The sequence below is a fragment of the Lytechinus variegatus genome, chromosome 5, assembly GCF_018143015.1.
Source record: "Lytechinus variegatus isolate NC3 chromosome 5, Lvar_3.0, whole genome shotgun sequence".
NCBI lineage: Eukaryota > Metazoa > Echinodermata > Echinoidea > Temnopleuroida > Toxopneustidae > Lytechinus > Lytechinus variegatus.
In genome coordinates this window covers 4,865,691-4,884,359 of record NC_054744.1, presented here as the reverse complement: position 1 = coordinate 4,884,359, position 18,669 = coordinate 4,865,691, and the positions used below count along the sequence as shown (strand labels likewise).

General features: G+C 36.8%; 1 protein-coding gene and 1 long non-coding RNA gene across 2 annotated transcripts; both read right to left on the bottom strand.

Annotated features, from left to right (window-relative positions):
• Window positions 1-1,669: 1,669 nt before the first annotated feature.
• LOC121415120 (sperm-associated antigen 8-like) lies at window positions 1,670-7,040 on the bottom strand. The gene is made up of 4 exons (XM_041608218.1): window positions 6,682-7,040; window positions 5,805-5,997; window positions 4,956-5,179; window positions 1,670-3,990 (listed from the first exon to the last, which is right to left on the bottom strand). The coding sequence occupies exons 1-4, from the start codon at window positions 6,754-6,756 to the stop codon at window positions 3,868-3,870; spliced, it is 615 nt and encodes a 204-aa protein (XP_041464152.1). The 5' UTR covers window positions 6,757-7,040; the 3' UTR covers window positions 1,670-3,867.
• A 7,323-nt stretch (window positions 7,041-14,363) lies between these two features.
• Window positions 14,364-18,669, bottom strand: LOC121415119. The gene is made up of 4 exons (XR_005969951.1): window positions 18,243-18,669; window positions 16,805-16,960; window positions 15,196-15,265; window positions 14,364-14,600 (listed from the first exon to the last, which is right to left on the bottom strand). It is a non-coding gene; the product is annotated as an uncharacterized LOC121415119 (long non-coding RNA).

Genomic DNA, 18,669 nt, shown 5'->3' with positions numbered 1-18,669 from the left:
TTTAGCAAAACTTTGAAATGTCATAAATTTCTTATTTTTCATCCGATTTTGATGAAATTTTCAGGTGTTATATTTGTTGGATTTTTCTCTTTTTATTCAAATCAACTTTTTGTTGGGGTGGACTTGTCCTTTAAATATTGTCTCGAAACATTTGCGTATTTGTTTTGAAGCTCCCCCCCCCCCCCCCTCTCCATCCCCATGGTAAATTGTCAACAAGGCTCTGTCTTACAAAGAGTTACGATCCAATCCATCTCAGCTGTATGGAAATCAATCCAAGCCATAGTTTTTTTCCACGGGAAATTCGCACTATTTTCTCCGTAAACAAAGAGAGTCACACTGAATGTTCAAGAGAACGATGAATGAATGAATGTTTATACATCATATCTCGAAAATATTTTGAACAAATTCGCATTTTCGATGGTGACATTGCTGGCCATCCATAGTTGTGATTGATCGGATCGATCTCAACTCTTTGTAAGGACGGGGTCCTGGGAAGCGTTTCAACATTTTCGTCCGACAAGTTGCCAGGGTCCCGTTGCAGAAAGAGTTGCGTTTCAACGCAAGTCAAAAAATCAATCGCAAGTCCAAAATACGCGCTGTTGATTGGTTGAAAATCAAGTTGCGCATGATTTTTAGAGTTGCGTTTGATTGCAACTCTTTCTGCAACGGGGCCCAGGGCCCCGTTGATCTAACATCTTTTCCTTATTTTGATTGACCGAGATGTAGTGTTACTATGATAACTGTCGGATAAAATGTCCGACAAGTTTTTTAATGAAACGCTCCCCAGTTTTATCCGACAGTTACCATAGTAACAATGCCTCTCGGCCAATCGGAATCAAGGAAAGTTGTCAGATCTGACAACTTGTCGGACAAATAAGTCTACAACCATTTTGTCTCGATCTATCTTGATTTGGGGCATCCGATAAAATCTTCTGCCAGTTCGTCTATTGCTCTTGTGCTCCTTAACCTATTTTGTCTAATATCAAGTTAGACTACACCCATTTCGCCTAAAATCAATTTGGTCTAACACCACTACAAACCAGTTTAGATTCGACAAATTGCATTTAATAGAAAAAGGGGGGGGGGGGGAAGAGCACCTTGACATCAGACTAATGGACAGTTACACAGAGTATTACACCAACCGATCATCAGTTGGACCAAATTGTAATTACATGGTCTGCTAGTAGACCAAGTGGATTCAGATGCCTAAAACACCTTCACATATGTGCACACACACTTCAACCCCCCCCCCCCCCCCCCCCCCCCCCCGAGAAAATAAAGCAGGGCAAAATATTCCACACAGGGCCTAATATGAACCGAGATTTCATTTCGACAAAATACACACAATACAAGCTGTAACTGAATCGCACAATAGGAATATATTTTTCTTCATTAATTCTTACACTTTTTTTAAATTATTTTCTTTCCAATATATACATAGTTCAAATTACAGGGAACACTTAATAAAATCAGTATGTGTAGATTCGACAAAATCTACCTCACAAAACATATGTACATGCATTTCATAACGATAAAATGAAATAATGTACATGTAGTTAGAGACAATCTTTCACAAAATATTGATGTGAAAAACACTGAAAAATAATATACAATCACCTGTTTTGCTATGAACTAGCAGTTCTATTATGATTTTATTACATTTTTTTTGTTTTCAATTTCACTTCAGGACAAAATTTTGGGTGATTGCCGTAAGCAAAAATTACCGAAATAAAATACCATGGAAACTATATTGAACACACCCAACATGGCAGATGCATTTGGTAGGGCTTTATACTATCTCAAAGGCGCATGTTGAATTGGGTATTTTTACTACAATGTAACTAAACAAATAATAATGGTATGCAACATTTATAAAGCGCTTAATACAAATGTTTCTAATGTTTCAACAAAACAAGGTTATTTTCTGAAATAATGACATGGATATTTGTCATGTGATTATGACCTCATCAACTGTGGTCACCTAACAACCTGGCAAAATCATTAAATACCTGGGCCTCTTGAACATTTTAACCCATTCATATTTAACATAAATATAACATACCTAAACAAAAAGGATTTCTTCGCCAATTCATTCTTTATGCATTTTTTGTATCAAGCTCACTTACAAAACAAATGTGTCATGCAAATACATGCTACAGGCTTGATGAAGAGAATGAACAAGAAAGAAATACAAAACAGATCAACATTTTTTTTCTAAATATCAAATGGTCTCCTCGGAAACTAAAGACTTGTTCACAAATTTTGTGACAAAGTTCAGCCTGATTTCTGTGCACAGAGTCCATGTGAAATGAGGCATCAAAGAGGAATGTACAAAACTAGCAGAAGCAATTAAGCAACCTTGTTTTGGGACACAAAGAACAAGAAATGGCAGACAATCATTCTAGGTTAATTGCCAGTTTGGCTGTTGCCAACTCGTCCACTCACCGCATGGTCTACCTTCATTTATAATGCCGTTCCATCCATCAACATTTCATCTAACAAACATTTGGTCTAATTACCATTTGGTCCACTCATCACTTCGTCTAATCACCAGTTGGTCTATGACTATTTTGTTCCATAACCAGTTAGTCTCATACTCATTATTTTCATTCATTTTTCACAATTAAAACTTAGTCTAATTAAACCAAATGGTATATGGCCCAAATGGCTATTGGACCAACTGGTTATTAGACGAAATGGTGAGTGGACGAAATGGCAATTAGACAGTGTGGATATTGGAAGAACTAATGGTAGATCAAATGATAATAGACGAGTTGGCAATTGGACAAATTGGCACTGGACCAATTGAAAATAAACCTCATTCTATTTCCAAAGTTAGGGGCAAACGAAGCAAGTAATTGCAAAACAATCTCTCCATATATGTAGTTGTGCCACAACCCGTAACATCATTTCAACATCACTCATGACATGAGATGATGATGCACGTCACGACATCACTCTAGAATCACTATGTTGCCAAGAGGATTTTTAAGCATAAAAAATTCAAATTTGGAATGTTTTCATATCAAGCGCCCTCTCTAGGCTTGGTAATGGTTTTATGTTTCTTCTAAAATGGCCTTTTCAGCACTTACATGTATCTTATAACTTTAACTATCAATATTGCATTTGAAAGCTACAAAGATAATATTCTTAAAGTTTTCAGACCATTCCATGTTTAAAGATTGGTTTAATATAAAAAAGAAGAAAAAAATTGATATTTTCCTTCCATCGGACATCTCATCAAACAAAATTTTACATAATATCTCAAATTCACCTGATAAAACACATTTTTATTTCTATATCTTCATATCAAAAATATTTGTTTGGGGATACACGTTCTTGTAATGTGGAAATGAATTAGAATAGTGAATGAATCTCCAAGTAAAATATAGTTCAAGAAGTCCGATCTACCGGTAAATGAGAGGTTACCAACACGACTCTTCTCAGTTTTAACTCTGTCCATTTACTACGTACTAACAAGCTTTGGATGCTATGAGAGCAAATAGGACCTAGAGGTATTAAGTTAACTTGTTGCCTACTGTACATAAGTGGTCCCTGTAAAAAGCAGAAATCAGTAGTAAAGATATTAACTACATATATTGTAAGTATATCTGCAAGTTCTCTCTGGACAATGCTCAATGTAGTGGAATGTTCCTACGCCAGTAAAATACTTGTAGAAGCAAAGACAGTTTCCTTTTTATCGTAATCTTACTGCTCTGAGACTAACATGTAAGACCAAAGTACATGTACATGCAGTTACATACTGTCCACAGGTGCATCTTCATGTTCGCTTTCTCCACTAAATTGGTCAACAGGGTAGAATAAGTTGATGTTTGGTGATGAAAAGCATGCCGTCATTCTCCTGGTTTATAAGAAGGGATGCTTCTCTTGTTCATACGGCTGAGGCTGATCAAAACTCTCAGCGATGGGCTTGCTGAAGGATGAGTTCTTCTTGAATGGTGTGTCTAATGTCTTGACTTGTGATACACCCTACAAAGATAGAAAAGAGAAGTATTTTTTATTAGACAAAAAAAAAACACATGGGGGCTGGGGCCAATTTAGCCCCCAAAATGCTCAAGAGTCCTGGAAACTAAAAAAAAAAGCCCAGGAAAATCCAGATTAAATGCAATGTTAAATGTTATCAAATGTTGCAGATTTTTGTTTTTATTTACTTGTAGGAGCTTATCTACATGTATAACCTACATGTAGGTGGATGCAACAGCTCATTATCTTTACTGTCACTCTAATTATAAAAAATGTGTTCGATGCAGCAGACCCCACACAACCACCACATACCATCTTGCATTGTTTTCTGTTTATTGACCAGAATTGGGTGCTGGTTTTTTGTTAAGAAAAACTTCCAACAGACATTTGTTCTTAAAGGGAAAGTCCACCCTGAAGAAAACTTTGTTGAAAAAATAGCAGAAAAAATAGTAAGAAATATTGGTGAAGGTTTGAGGAAAATCCGTTAAAGACTAAGGAAGTTATTAGAGTTCAAAGTTTTGGATTTGTGACGTCATAAACGAGCAGCTGCCCCATTTGTTATGTAATATAAAATGTATGAATTTCAAATTTTGTATGGTTCCGGATGACTTAATTTTGTTTTCTATTCATGATCAGGTGTGAAATGATTTGTCTATTGATATACAAAAGGTACAGTGAAAACCATTTTCAATTTTCGGAGAAAATGACATTTCCTTGATTTTTTACCATTCACTACGTAAGAATGCTGCTCGCATATGACGTCACAAATCAAATCATTGAAATTCTATAACTTTTTAATTATTTGATGAATTTTTCTCAAACCTACGGCAATATTTTTCATTATTTTTTCTGCTATTTTTACAATAAACTTTTTGTCAGGGTGAACTTCCCCTTTAACTATTGCTGACAATGTATCATGTGCTGATGCTCATATTCAATTATACATTATACTAATGGTTAGAAAAACTTACTGGAATCTTTTCTTTATGCTGGCTCCAGAACGTGATTGGCTGCTCAGTGTTGACATTATGCTCGTAAAGAGGAGCTGGTAACTCCGACTTGAAGTCATCATCAAAGAAATCCTTCTGAGTAACCGACTTGTACTCTGCGATAGGAGGGGGCTCATTGACCTCATCTTGTATCTCTTGGCTTACTTTAGCATACAACGCTCTCTCCATCAACTCCTTCTTACGGCCTGTGTGTCAAAAAAATAATCAAGTTCATACATATAGAGTTTATTTCAATGATTGCTATCCACTGCTTTTCTAGCTTTCTAATTACCAACTTGAATTCAAATGAATTTACTTTATTACATTTCACAGTTAGAATAGATATACATTCTTAATCTGATCAATTAGTTGTGAGCATATATGGATGGATAAATATACATTTATCAAAACTCAATAGCCAAACGATTGTGGTATAAAAATAATGAATTGCCAAGTAATAACTTCAAATAACTTTGATTGGATGAAAGCTAGACCTGGAAACTTGGCTGCAGCTTTCTGCATTTTTCCAGTACATCCGGTAATAAGCATGGCATTCTGTTGGGTAAAATGTGCAGTGTTAATATTTTTTATGAGCCCCTCCCCCATATTACTAGTAAGTAATTTGATGAAATAGGGAGGTGGGCCCATTTCATAAAGAGTTGCAACTGTTACTTTGCCATTATGGCAACTACCATGGCAACCTTAATTTTGATTGGCTGCTGAGCCCTGTTGCCATGGTAGTTGAAATAATGGCAAACTTACAACAGTTGTAACTCTTTATGAAACGGGGCCCCAGCTGTATTGTGGATAGCTGATAGAAAGATAACTCACCAACTGTTCGAACTCCACAACACGCAGGTTTCGTATACGAGCCCATGCTGTTTGATTCTTTCTCCACGGGAGTGTCCAGTTCTCTTGTTAGGATTCCTTTGTGACCATCTTTGTACGGGAGAGAGCTGCTGGAGGTGTAACTTTCTTCAGAATTCAATCCTGCACTGTCCAGCCCAGTTTCGTAAACTTGTCTCTGTGGAAAATCAAAATCAATAAGAACAAAATAAAGAAAACGACTATCTAATAGCAACGTACAGTACTTGTGTGTAGATCTAGAATTCAAGATTGGATAATCTACATTCTGATTTGCTTGACACATTATAATCTACAAAATCTATCCAAAAAAAAAAGAATTTAAGAAAAAAAAGATCTATCACTATAAGTATCAAGTACAGTATTCACATGATTAAGTTAGATTTACATCACTAGGGTACATACAGTACGTGAGGTTTCTTTACTGTAACCCGTCTTTCCATTGATGCCCACGTCTAATAAGATCTAGGCCTATCCTATATCACATGTATAATTATATCTATTACAACAATTGAACTTGAAGATTGACTTGACCTGAAGATATTCGCCAGGCCCGTTCGGCACCAGCCAGGCAGCCACAAACATCAGTTTATTTCTATACTAATGCTATAAATAAAGAATATATATCATTAACTTAAGCCTTAAGCCTATAGTATAGAAATGCTGTTCCGTTTTTTTCATTGTCCTACATGTTGTACCTATTTAACGTTAGACCTACATGTAATGTAGATCTCAACCTACAGTGCAAGACATAAAACAAAAATTAAAAACAGTCAGACACACATCATACAACGTAGGTCTACTGTACAGTGTAACACTGTAAGTTAGACTACAAATTATTCACCTCTTCCACCCAATTCTCCATGAGGCATCTTCCTCCTGAATTGTTAAGCGTTCTTGCTGGATTTAATGTTGCCATGTTGAGCTGATGAAGTCTGATCTTCCTGAAGTGATAAATGGATGAGCTCTGCCTAAATAGGTCTGATCCGAGTGAGAACTGAGAATTGAAAATGACTCCTCTCTGAGTCTCTCTGGCTCTGTCAACTGAACTTCTGAAGATGCCGGATTTTTTTCTTCTTCTCTGTACCTCTTGTCGACTAGGAAAATAAACAATCTGAACCTCACTTCAACTCAATTGAGCGAGGACGCTAAGTTAGGGCAGGTTTTCGGCTTTTGAGCCTTTGTGTGGCATGTGGTTTGGCCTTTCATGCGCAGCAGCCCGGCAAGGATGGCCAGAGCCAGAGGCAGAGCCAGAGTGTCGGCTGGCGATCACAAAAATTCACGTCACTCAGCTTTGCAAATGAAAAACTAATAAAAAAAGTCGTACTATACTGGCTAGACTACACGCATTAGTTTGTACGAGACAATATATCATTCAACGTGCAATTGCAATCACGAATTAAACGTAGGCCTAGTAGTAGCATAAAAGAAAAGTAACGTTAATGCTACGGAAATCAAGCCAACGTCGGCCCTCGGTCTCGGACATTCATTGTTTACCGTTTCCACGCAGCAATTATCAATAACAATTGCGTTAGACAAATAGCCCAGAAAATAACGACCCAAATATTTTCGGTCCCGAACATTAAACTCCCATTCCATGAATCGGGCAATTAATGCATATCCACATTTCCCCCTTTCTTTCTTTTTCCCGTTTATATTTTGTGTGTGCATTTTTCTCTTTCCTTCTTTTTTTCTTATTTTCCCTGTTTCTTTCCTTCTTTTTTCTTCCTTCTTTGTTTTGCTCTCGCCCTTTTCTTATTTTTTCACCGTAGTGCGCCTTTTTCTTTGAGTTATAGGCCTATATATACAGTTTATTCTTTCGCAGTTGCTATTTCACTTTAGATAATAACTATATATGAACTATGTGCAATCGACTATTGCTGCCCTTTTTTGTTCTACTTTCTTTTTACTTTATTAGGCTAATTTCTACAATCGATGAACAAGCAACGCGACTGCGAGCCTACACTGTGGCATAGGCGGATCCAGGGGGGGGGGCCCGAGGGGCCCGGGCCCCCCCTATTGGCGGAGCAAAAAAAAGAAAAAAAAGGGGAAAAGGAAGGAAAAAAAGAAAAAGGGAAAAGAGAGGAGAAAAGAAGGAAGGCAAGCATAAGAGGAGGAAGATGAGTGAATAAAATAAGATAAGGGGAAGACTTGGAAATTATTATTTTTTTAATCTTTCATGTCGGGATATAAAATTTTCGCTCGCGCTTTGCGCTCGCATTGCCTTTTAGGTGATATCTTGCTCAATATGGACCTTAAAATATCAAATTCTGAAGTCAATATACAAAACATATTTCAGCTGGGAAATTGAACTTTCATTATTTTGTTTTATTTACAAATTGATTTTTTAAAAGTGTAAAAATTTCTGTTTTATGGTCTGAATATTAACAATTTCTGCTTGCGCTGCGCGCTCGCAAAATTTGATTTGTCAGGTACCTATTATTTTCCTGTATTCCATGAAGTTCTCAAAATATCCCTATTTAGGTCAGATTGTCAAAACGTATCAGCTAGCGCTGCACGCTTGCATTTTGATTAGTGAGTTATGTATATCTCAATATTAATTCTAAAACAAACTACTTAAAATCACCATTTGATGACAATTAATCATAAATTTCTGCTCGCGATTTGCGCTCGCATTGATAGATTTTAAACTCATGCATCTTATGCATAATTACAAACGTGCTTTAAATGTCCAATATTTTTATTTTCAGGCCATGATATTAATAGATTTTGCGCTCTCATGCTTAGGAAGAGAAATAGGAAGATAGTCGATCATCATTTTCTTATGATGACATAATGTCCTTATAGAATATCCCGGTCCTATGTCAAAACTCAAAGTAACAATAATTGAAAATATCAGCTCTGTTTTAACTGTGATCCTTCTTCACCTCACAATTTTTCCACAAAGTGCTTGCAATACAGAGCTTAAAGTGACCCCTTTTCAGATCTGAATATCATATATTTTTAGCTCGCGCTTTGCGCTCGCTTTATTGATTTTCATGGTAAAAAAGGTATTTAGAATACCCAAATTCTAGGTCGATATCTCAAACACACGTTTATTCAGATACGCAGCTTGTTCTCCATTTAAATAATTATCCAGTTTCAGATAACAATATGAAAAAAATTGTCTGCTCGCGCTTTGTGCTCGCATTATTAATGTATGAAAATTTCCAATAGCTTAACCTTTTCATGATTTACAAAACATGAATAGAGTGTCCAGAATTTTTGCCCTCGCGCTTCGCGCTCGCATCAATAATATTCAGTTTTTGTCTTATCCTTTCCACGATTACAAAAAGTGCTTAAAATTTCCATTATTCAGGTAGAAGTGTCAAAAATTTTCAGCTCGCGCTTCGCGCTCGCAATATTTGAATGTTGAAATATGTAACGTCTTCATGGCTAAGTTCAAGCAGTTTATAACAAATACGTTTTCGATCAGCTCAAAACATATATAAAAATTTTCCGCTCGCGCTCTGCGCTCGCATTATTAATGTAAGGAAGATCCCCACTTCCTCATCCTTTTCATGATTTACAAAACTTGAATAGAGTGTCTCGTACAGTAGGTCTAAATCCCGAAATTTTTTGCTCACGCTTCGCGCTCGCACCAATCGTTTAGTTATATACCTATTCTGTTAAGTTACAAAAAGTGCTTAGAATTTCCATTCCTTAGGTAAAAATGTCAAAAAATTTCAGCTCGCGCTTCGCGCTCGCATTATTTGATTTTTTGAAATATGTAACGTCTTCATGGCTAACTGCAAGCAAGTCCTTAACAGTACCTTTTCCATCAGTTCATTTCTGCTCGCGCTTCACGTTCGTAATAATTATTCACTTGCATACACATCTTTTTTCAGGATTGCCCAGAATGTTCAAAACTTTTAGAAAAAAAGTACATAAGATTCCCCCCAAAAAATAGCTCGCGCTCGCATTATATAAATAATGATTATGGTATTATATATTTATGTTTATTCATAAGAATAAAGCTAAGAAGTGACTAATAGGACTACCCCTTTAAAGAAACCAAAAATCCCGGCAAATATCATATTCGAGTGGCCGATCGGGGAAAATATGGCTGAAAAAAAAATTCCGGGCCCCCCCCTATTGGCGAAGGCTGGATCCGCCCCTGCTGTGGAGCCGGAAGTTCACTCCCTCGGCCTGACAAAAAGTTTATTGTAACTATAGTTACAATATATAGTTATATATAACTTGAAAAATAAAGAAACGCGAGGACTGAGCGAGCCATTTAATCTGCAGCCACAGTAGACCTAGTCTGCTATGCAGACTCCTTGAATCAGCTGTGTTACACACACTGCAGATACGGTCTAGTATGGTGGTTTACTTCATGAGGGGGTGAGCACCATTGCAACTTTGATGTCTTGATTATTCAAGATTAATATTTTATTTGTCAATTACGCAGCATACAAAGAAATTTTGTTTCCAATGGCTTTAACAAAAAGCATATACACAAAGATAATCATAATATTATTAACATCAGTGCAACAATACCCCTAAAAGTTCCGTGGATTGACAAAAGCAGGGGTGGATCAAGGTTTTCCAAGCCGGGGGCCGGGGGGGGGGGGGGAGGCAAGGCCAGGAAAACTTTGACAAGCAAAAAAAAAGTCTTCACTTTAAAGGGGGGGGGTCACACTTCTGTTTTAAAGGCATTTTTACACTTATGTTAAAACTAAAAAGTGTGCCTCTCAAGGGGGGGGGCACGGTCCGCTGATAGCCCCCCCCCCCATTCTAATATGATAGGGCCGTACTACGGGGGGGGGGCAGACACAAAATTAATCATTAGTAGGCCTACACTGAAAAGATAACTTTGTCAATTGACAAATATAAATTCGTCATTACTGTGGTTTAATTTAACAAATTAATAAATTTGTCATGCCAAAGATTTGTCATTATAGATTTGTCATGCACCATAAAATGACGAATTTTAATTTGTCATGAAAAGTGGTCTAATTTGACAAACCTTTTTCAAAGTTTGTCATTGCAACATTTTAATTCCTCATTCTCATTTTTTAATTTGTTTTTTTCATTCATCAATTTGTAATGCATTTTGACGTTAATTTGTCATGTAATAATCAGAAAGCACACCTGTGATAAACAAACAAATACAGATATAGTTAATATTTTTGTAAGTTTTAATAGAACCTCGAAATTCCTGAGGAAACAAATTCAAAATACATCAAATCCAGTCAACACTTGCCAGCAAGTAACATTTTATAAAATATTTACTAAAATTCACTGCAAAGTCAAAATACTCTGCATTAAGGATGTTAATCTCTTTTGCAGTCTGACTGATAATTCTGCTATCACAGTATGAGTGTCAAGCAGACTGCGAAGGAGATTAGCTATAACTCCTATAAGAGCAACAATCTTCATCCTGACAAAAACTTCTTTATAACCATTGCAACAAATTCGGTTACAAACCTAGCCTACATCAAATTCACTACAATGTCAATATACTCTGCATTAGGGATATAGAGAAGTTTTGGCTTTTCTCCTTAGCAGCCTGATTGAGATTTCTGCCGTCACAGTATGATTTTCAAGCAGGCTGCAAAGGAGATAAACCAAAACTCCTATATATCCTTAAGAGCAACAAACAATCTTCATTCCAAAAACAAATTATTTTTATTAGTTACAACTACTGTATAACAATCGCCAAAAATTCAGTTACAACAATTAGGGCCTACATTAAATATTCTAGCAATGTCAAAATACTCTGCATTTAAAGAAAGATAGAGTTTTACCAAATCTCTTTCGCAGTCTCATACTGAGACTACTGCTGTCACAGTATGAGTGTTAAGCAGGCTGCGAAAGAGATTAGCTGGAACTCCTTGATATATTCTTAAGAGCAACAAGCAATCTTCGTCCTGACAACAAATTCTTTTCAGTTACCACTACTGCATAACAATTGCAACAAATTCAGTTAGAACAATTAGGGCCTACATTAAACTCACTAAAAATGTCAAAATACTTTGCATTAACCTGGGGCATATGCATTGCACGGGGTGCGGGTTTGCGTTTGCAAAATGCGAAAAGTCTACTTTTGTGCATCTGCTTTTAATTAATCGCCCTTTTTTACGTTTGAAAAAGAAAATTGGGTTGTCAAATTGCCGCCCCTCTTAGCTTTTTTTGGTCGATGATTAAAAATAAATGTATATTTCAGGAAAATTTAGCAAAAAGTCCACTTTCCAAAACTTCTCCACCCCCTCCCCCCCAAAAAAATATCCTGCATATGCCCCTGGCATTAACTTCCTGACATCAAATGCAGTTACCAGTACCATGCAACAATTGCATCAAATTCAATATTTGTTTTTGCTTGACAAAACCATTTGATTTTTGTCAAACAAAAACAACAAATTTGATGATTTATTACAAACCTGACGAATCAAAATACTTTCCATTAAGAGTTGAAAATCATTCCAAAAGAACAATAAAATGTTGGACAACTTTTTTAAAAAAAAGAAAAGAAATTTCCCTGATCCACAGCCATTAAAGAATGAAAATTCCTCTTTAGTGTTTCAGTCTTTTTGGAACTGTATTTACTGTTTTTGTTCTTCCTTCCTTGAAAGAGGGTTCTCACTTTTTTTCCATGATTTACTCAAGAAATTGAAAGCCCACTTGCCACTTACCATTTCACATTCAGAGAGCAAAACATTTTAGCTATACACAATGCCAGTCCAAAACTGCCAACATTGATAGTATAAAATCACCAAATTGAAAAGATGGGTGATTTTTTCCAATTAATTTATATATAAAATCTTTGAACTTTATGATTGAATTAACCATCATGAAGAATTTCAAAAATCTGAACTATCCAGAATTTTTAGTTTGAAAGCTAAAAAATCTGAATAGTTGGCAGGTATGTACAACTACTGCACCTTGTAGAAAACACATTTACATCGAGACCAAAACTAATGTCCAATCAAGTTTTAAAATATTGTCCTTTTGTTTGACTTGTTCACAATACTATTTTTTCTTTTCTTTTTTTACAAGCATATTTTCAAAAACAATTTTGCATTCAGCTGTTGCAATAACATAAACAAGGCAGTTCTTGAACCGATACAGGTTGATATGAGAGAATCCTTATGCAGTTGGTGAGGCTACCTCACAATATATTCAAAAGCTCGCAAGCTACACTTTGGCATACTCCATCAGACCAACCTCAGCAATTGTACAAGGATACTCTGTACAGGAGATTTGAGAGTCAACATTGATTATGTGTACAGAAGTTCCCACATATTCTAAAGAAGATACAAGACCTTGCACTATGTTTTCTCAGGAATGGAGCTCTTGAGATATTCAGATTTTCCTGTGAGTAGATGAAGTGTGAATATTATGGAAGCTTAAAAGTGGCACCGAGATGTTGAGATAATTATCTTGGGAAGTCGACATCATGATAGCAAAAGATCAGATGACGAGATCTCATCATGTCGACATCTTTTAGAAGAGATGATCAGATGACAAGATCCAGGTTCTCATCATGTTGACATCTTGTAGAAGAGATGATCAGATGACAAGATCCTGGATCTCGTCATGTCAACATCTTGTAGAAGAGATGATCAGATAACAAGGTCCCGGATCTCGTCATGTCGACATCTTGTAGGAGAGATGATCAGATGACAAGATCCTGGATCATGTCATGTCGACATCCTTTAGAAGAGATGATCAGATGACAAGATCCTGGATCTTGTAATGTCGACATCCTTTAGAAGAGATGATCAGATGACAAGATCTTCGATTCATGATCATGTCATCTGATCATATCTTCTAAAAGATGTAGATATGACGAGTTACGAGATCATGACACCTAATCATCTCTTCCACTGGATGTAGACATGACGAGATAGAAGATCTTGTCATCTGATCATCTCTTAAAAGATGTCGACATGATGAGATCCGGGATCTTGTCATCTGATCATCTCTTCTACAAGATGTCGACATGACGAGATCTGGAATCTTGTCTTCTCTTCTAAAAGATGTCGACATGATGAGATCCGGGATCTTGTCATCGGATCATCTCTTCTAAAAGATGTCGACATGATGAGATCCGGGATCTTGTCTGCTGATCATCTCTTCTGAAAGATGTGGACATGATGAGATCCAGGATCTCGTCATTTGATCTTTTGCTACCATGATGTCGACTTCCCAACATCTCGGTGGCACTTTTGAGCTTCCATAGAATATGCTTTATCAAGTGTGTGAGCCATCTCCATCTACTGTGCTCTGAATGTGACTTTAAACTTTCTTTTTCAAATCTCTTTCAAAAAATCACAATTTATCAATACAACTATACATACATGTACTTACAATCTTTAAACTTGTAACAATTTTAACCTAAAGGACATGCTGTGTGACTTAAAAACAGCTGTTCCATGACTTCAGCCGGACTTCAGTTACTTCCCTTGTTTGGAGGGCACTTTCTTCAACATGTTCAGAAGGTTTCATTTATTTATTTAATCACGGCATACCCACTTCAGCCTACTGGCTGTTCTTCTGTGAGTCCGTGCAAGGTTGATAACAAATTTATCAACAGGACATGTATCTTTCACCTGAAGAATTCCAAGTTGGCAAAACTCACGAATTTTCATGACTGATGGCTCATAGCCATAGGCTGAATGAAAAATAAAAACCAGCTACTTAACAAGCCAATGCATGCACTTTATCCTGGACTTGACAGACTATTTGCTCCTCCAGAACAAGCTCATATGATTCCTCTTGATCGCAGAATACACGTGTGTACATGGGCTTCGTATCAACCTGTCAATGAAAAACAATAACAAGGGTTTCTTATTCAATGCATGTGGTTTAACTTCTCAACAAAAAATATGTTTGTTTTTTGAAGGAACTTGGCCCAGCATTATGGGACAATGGATGGGCAGGCGGAGTCAAAAACGATAAGATTTCTTAGCAAGCAACACAATATTTTTCACCCTACTTGGATTGAAATATTTTTCTTTCAATTATTATTCAAATAACATTAATAAGATGCAACAATATTTTTGGCAAATAAATCACTCTGATAAAATGCAAAACTAACAAAATTCCACCACTCAGAATGTATTCAGCTTTGTTTGGTGCTGTAATTTGCAACTGCATGCTAGTGGGCTGACTGGAATGTTATGTTATCACACATCACACATAGCATGCATGTAAATCTTAAGTACCTGATCACATAATACCAGTGTACTTTGTCATAAACACCACCCACCAGTTGGCTCAGCAGTCTAAAGTTGTAGAGCGGAGTGCAAAAGAATGCTAAAATATGATTCTTAGGTTTTGGCTTTATGAAACTTATAATCTAGTCTATGTCAATGTTGTAAAATTACTTCTGACTGGTTATGCGGTACCATACCTTGTCACTTGAGATGAATATATCACCAGGTCTTCCTTGAAAAAGGTTGGTAGAATCTGTATGGCAATTTCTGGAATCAGATTAAGAAATGTCAATAATTTAAATAAATGCACCATGTTTTTCAATCAAAACAGAAGCTTGTATTCTGCAAGTTGGAATCCAACATTGATTATACCACCACGTTACCACCGCAATCTTTAGATCAAGAATGAATTGAAGGGACTGAAGTTCTGAGCTGTAATAACTAATGAATAGTTTCCTGCCTTCATTCTCATGATACCAGCTTGCAAGAATCAAGTTTGATTCACACATAAAGTTGTCTACAAGAACCTATCAGCGAATCAATTCGCACCAAATTTCTGGCCCTGCCAACGATTCTAAATTTAAATACCAACATGCTTCATAACTAACAGCTGTCTTTTAATGCTGAAATTATTGAAAGATAGAAAAAAAAAACCAAATTCAATGAAGAATTATCTCAGAATGTCGGCTTCAAAAATAACCACAAATGGACAGGAGTTAAACACTTTTAGGCAGGCATAAGAGACAAACTCATGAATTGTTGGACATTGATATTACACATCCATTTTACATCAAGTGACTAGGCCAAGTGCGAGTGTAAAATGGTTGCATGCCTTTGTCAGCATAAAGTTGGTTGCCTGAAGGGGTTCGAACTTCAATTCTTAACCCTAAAAAGACTGGGGGGGGGGCTGATTCAGCCCCCCCTCGACATTTTTCGCGATAAATCCGCTGCGCAAAATTTTTGGACCGCGTCGCTCGCCGACTTTTTACTTTCAAGTCTCGCGCAACTTTTGTGACCAAAATTGTGACCCCCAGGTACGCGGTTTCAAAATTACGCAACATTTCGTAAGTGCATGCAGACCCAAAATTACTCAAAAACGTGAATTTGTGTACAAATCCAAAGCAAATAGTGTTTTTAGCCAACATTCATAAATGTATCATTATTTTTCCTTTTACTGCTCAAAATCAATTCATTTTATCTTGTTTATGGTCAAAATAAAGTCCCCGACAATTTCCATTGAAAAAACGATAAAAAACAAAAAGTAAAAAAACAAAGAAATACATAAGAAATTTAGAAAACAATAGAATACATAGGGAAATAAATTTGATTTTGAAATTTTTTTAAAATCAATTTGATCAGATGCCTATCTAGAGTATGTGAAACAAAAATTAGCCTTTCAGGGGCATCATTTTATTAATTAGAGCAAACTTAAGATTTTACACATAAATTAGCATAATTTATGAGACATAAGAATTTTTTTGCCGAATTTGATGTTATAGTTTTGTAGATAATGCCATGGGTAACATGTGTGCCAATTTTCGTTGCGATCGCGCGATCAACAGCCGAGATCGAAGGGGGTGCTGAATCAGCCCCCCCCCCAGTCTTTTTAGGCGTCGAAATAGCCCAGTCTATTTAGGGTTAAAGTGTATTTACAGTTTCCTTTTGTCATGTGTGGCACCCTGGAATGAAGAGATAATTATCCATTGTAATAAGAGAATAATGTTATGAATTATTTTTCCATTGTATAACATTTTGGGTTTTTAATGTGTGATGTTACAAATTAAAAAAATCCGAATAACAGAATACCTTCTTAGCTTCCGGGAAGTAAACTGTCACATCTTTCTTGGCTCATTTGCATCTATCTTTGTGAAGTCCAGAAAGGGGTTCTGCCAGTCTTCGTAGTCCTTGGTTGAACAGTGTGATTAGGTCCTCACCATGAATCCTGCGAAACTCTGCAAGAAACTGAAAATATGAAAAACATCATGACCCCTGTTCACTAGATTAATGCTGGTGTTGTTGAACATGTTAACTTATTGGTGTTTATAGTGACAGGCTGATTGGATTTATAATTTTACTGACAAGAAAGATACAGCTTCAGCCTGTAAATCAGCTAGCTTATCATAACCACAAACACACTCCTGTACACATCTTGTTTAGAGTACTTCAGGCATTAATTTTATAAAATTGTAATCATAAACCCTACCATCTTTGGTAGGGTTCATGTGGCTTGCGACAGTGAACATCGCAAATCGAAATCTAAGCGAACTATGCTAGTTTATGTGTAAATTGCCCCCGTAATGACGTCGGTGGGGCATAGGAATGTGCAAAGTCGGATTAATTTGTAGATACATGTAGGCCATGTCAAAAGGCCTGGCAATTATATGGCAGTCAGCAAGTAAGTTAGGCCTGGGCCAACAATTGACTGTCATGAGACATGAGTGTAGCAAACACTAACAGTCTGCAGTCCAGACAGGTCTCTCCTTATTGCTACTTATTGAATTTGAGTACAAATATTGACTGATAACAAGTAGGGCCTAGCCTTTACTGCGGCAGCCCGAACACGTACTGAAGACGTGTCGGGGTCCCCGGGGCAAGGCCTAGCCTATGATATTACATTTACTTAGGCCTAGTCCCATAATAGGCGTACCGGTACTTTTTTCGAAACTTAACGATTGTCTAAGTTTAACATAAAACATGTAAGTTAGGCCCTAAATAAAGGCCTAGGCCTACCTCGTATTACTAGACTGGTGAAACTAGCCTAGATAGTCTACACGTACGTGAGTACAGGACACTCGGTCAAGACCAGGCAAGACACACACAGTACGGTATACATTGTACACGCATTCGACATTGTTGGAGTCAATCGCATTTTATAAGCTTAGGCCTACATTGTATTGTCATTGTGCATGGGATGCCCGTCCCGCCGTGTGCTACCTCGAGCGAAGTTCATGCAGGTTTCACTCCACTTCACTACCGGTAACGTACACTCCACTCCACGTACCGGTACCGTACTCCACTCCACGTACCGGTACTTTTCGGGTAGGTGGAGACGGGAATGAAGTCTGCAGGAACTTCGCTCGAGGTAGCCGTGAGCATGCAGGTATGCATACTCAATTTACTAATATTTCGGTGAAAAACACTTCACTATTATAGAATTTCATACACTAGTTATCTCCACAGTAATATACTACAATCAAATTCATTAATTAATCATTTGATTTATTTTTTTAGTATAAAAGTTTACCTTTTACGATCTACCCAAGCCTTGCTTCGCAGCAAAATCACGGCGACCGGCGAGTGATTCGAAGACGCTGATTATGTGCGGGGTGTCCCGAACTGTCTTCAGGAGCTAAATTTGTCATGCATTTTGCCTCAACAAATTGATTTGTTTTTCAGCAAATAATTTGTAATATAATTCGTTATGGCCGACTTAAACTCGTCATTTCTACATTGACCGCGAAGAGGATTTGTCAAATACGGTTGTGAAGAGTCGTCACGCAAATAAATCAGTCATGCGCAAGTTTGTTTTTGTCAACACCAGTTGAAACTTTGTAATAGTGCTCGATCAATTTGTTATGTTACTACCATGAGTTTGTCATTTCACAGTTATATCGCAAAACAAATTATTTTACCCCGATTGACGAATTAATCTGGCCGTGTGACAAAGTTAT

Coding starts and splice junctions, on each gene's coding strand:
- LOC121415120 (XM_041608218.1), bottom strand. CDS start 6,756: ATGGCAACATTAAATCCAGCAAGAACGCTTAACAATTCAGGAGGAAGA. Junction 5,180..5,804: donor TTGTGGAGTTCGAACAGTTG/GTGAGTTATCTT, acceptor TTTGACACACAG/GCCGTAAGAAGGAGTTGATG. Junction 3,991..4,955: donor AGCATAAAGAAAAGATTCCA/GTAAGTTTTTCT, acceptor CTATCTTTGTAG/GGTGTATCACAAGTCAAGAC.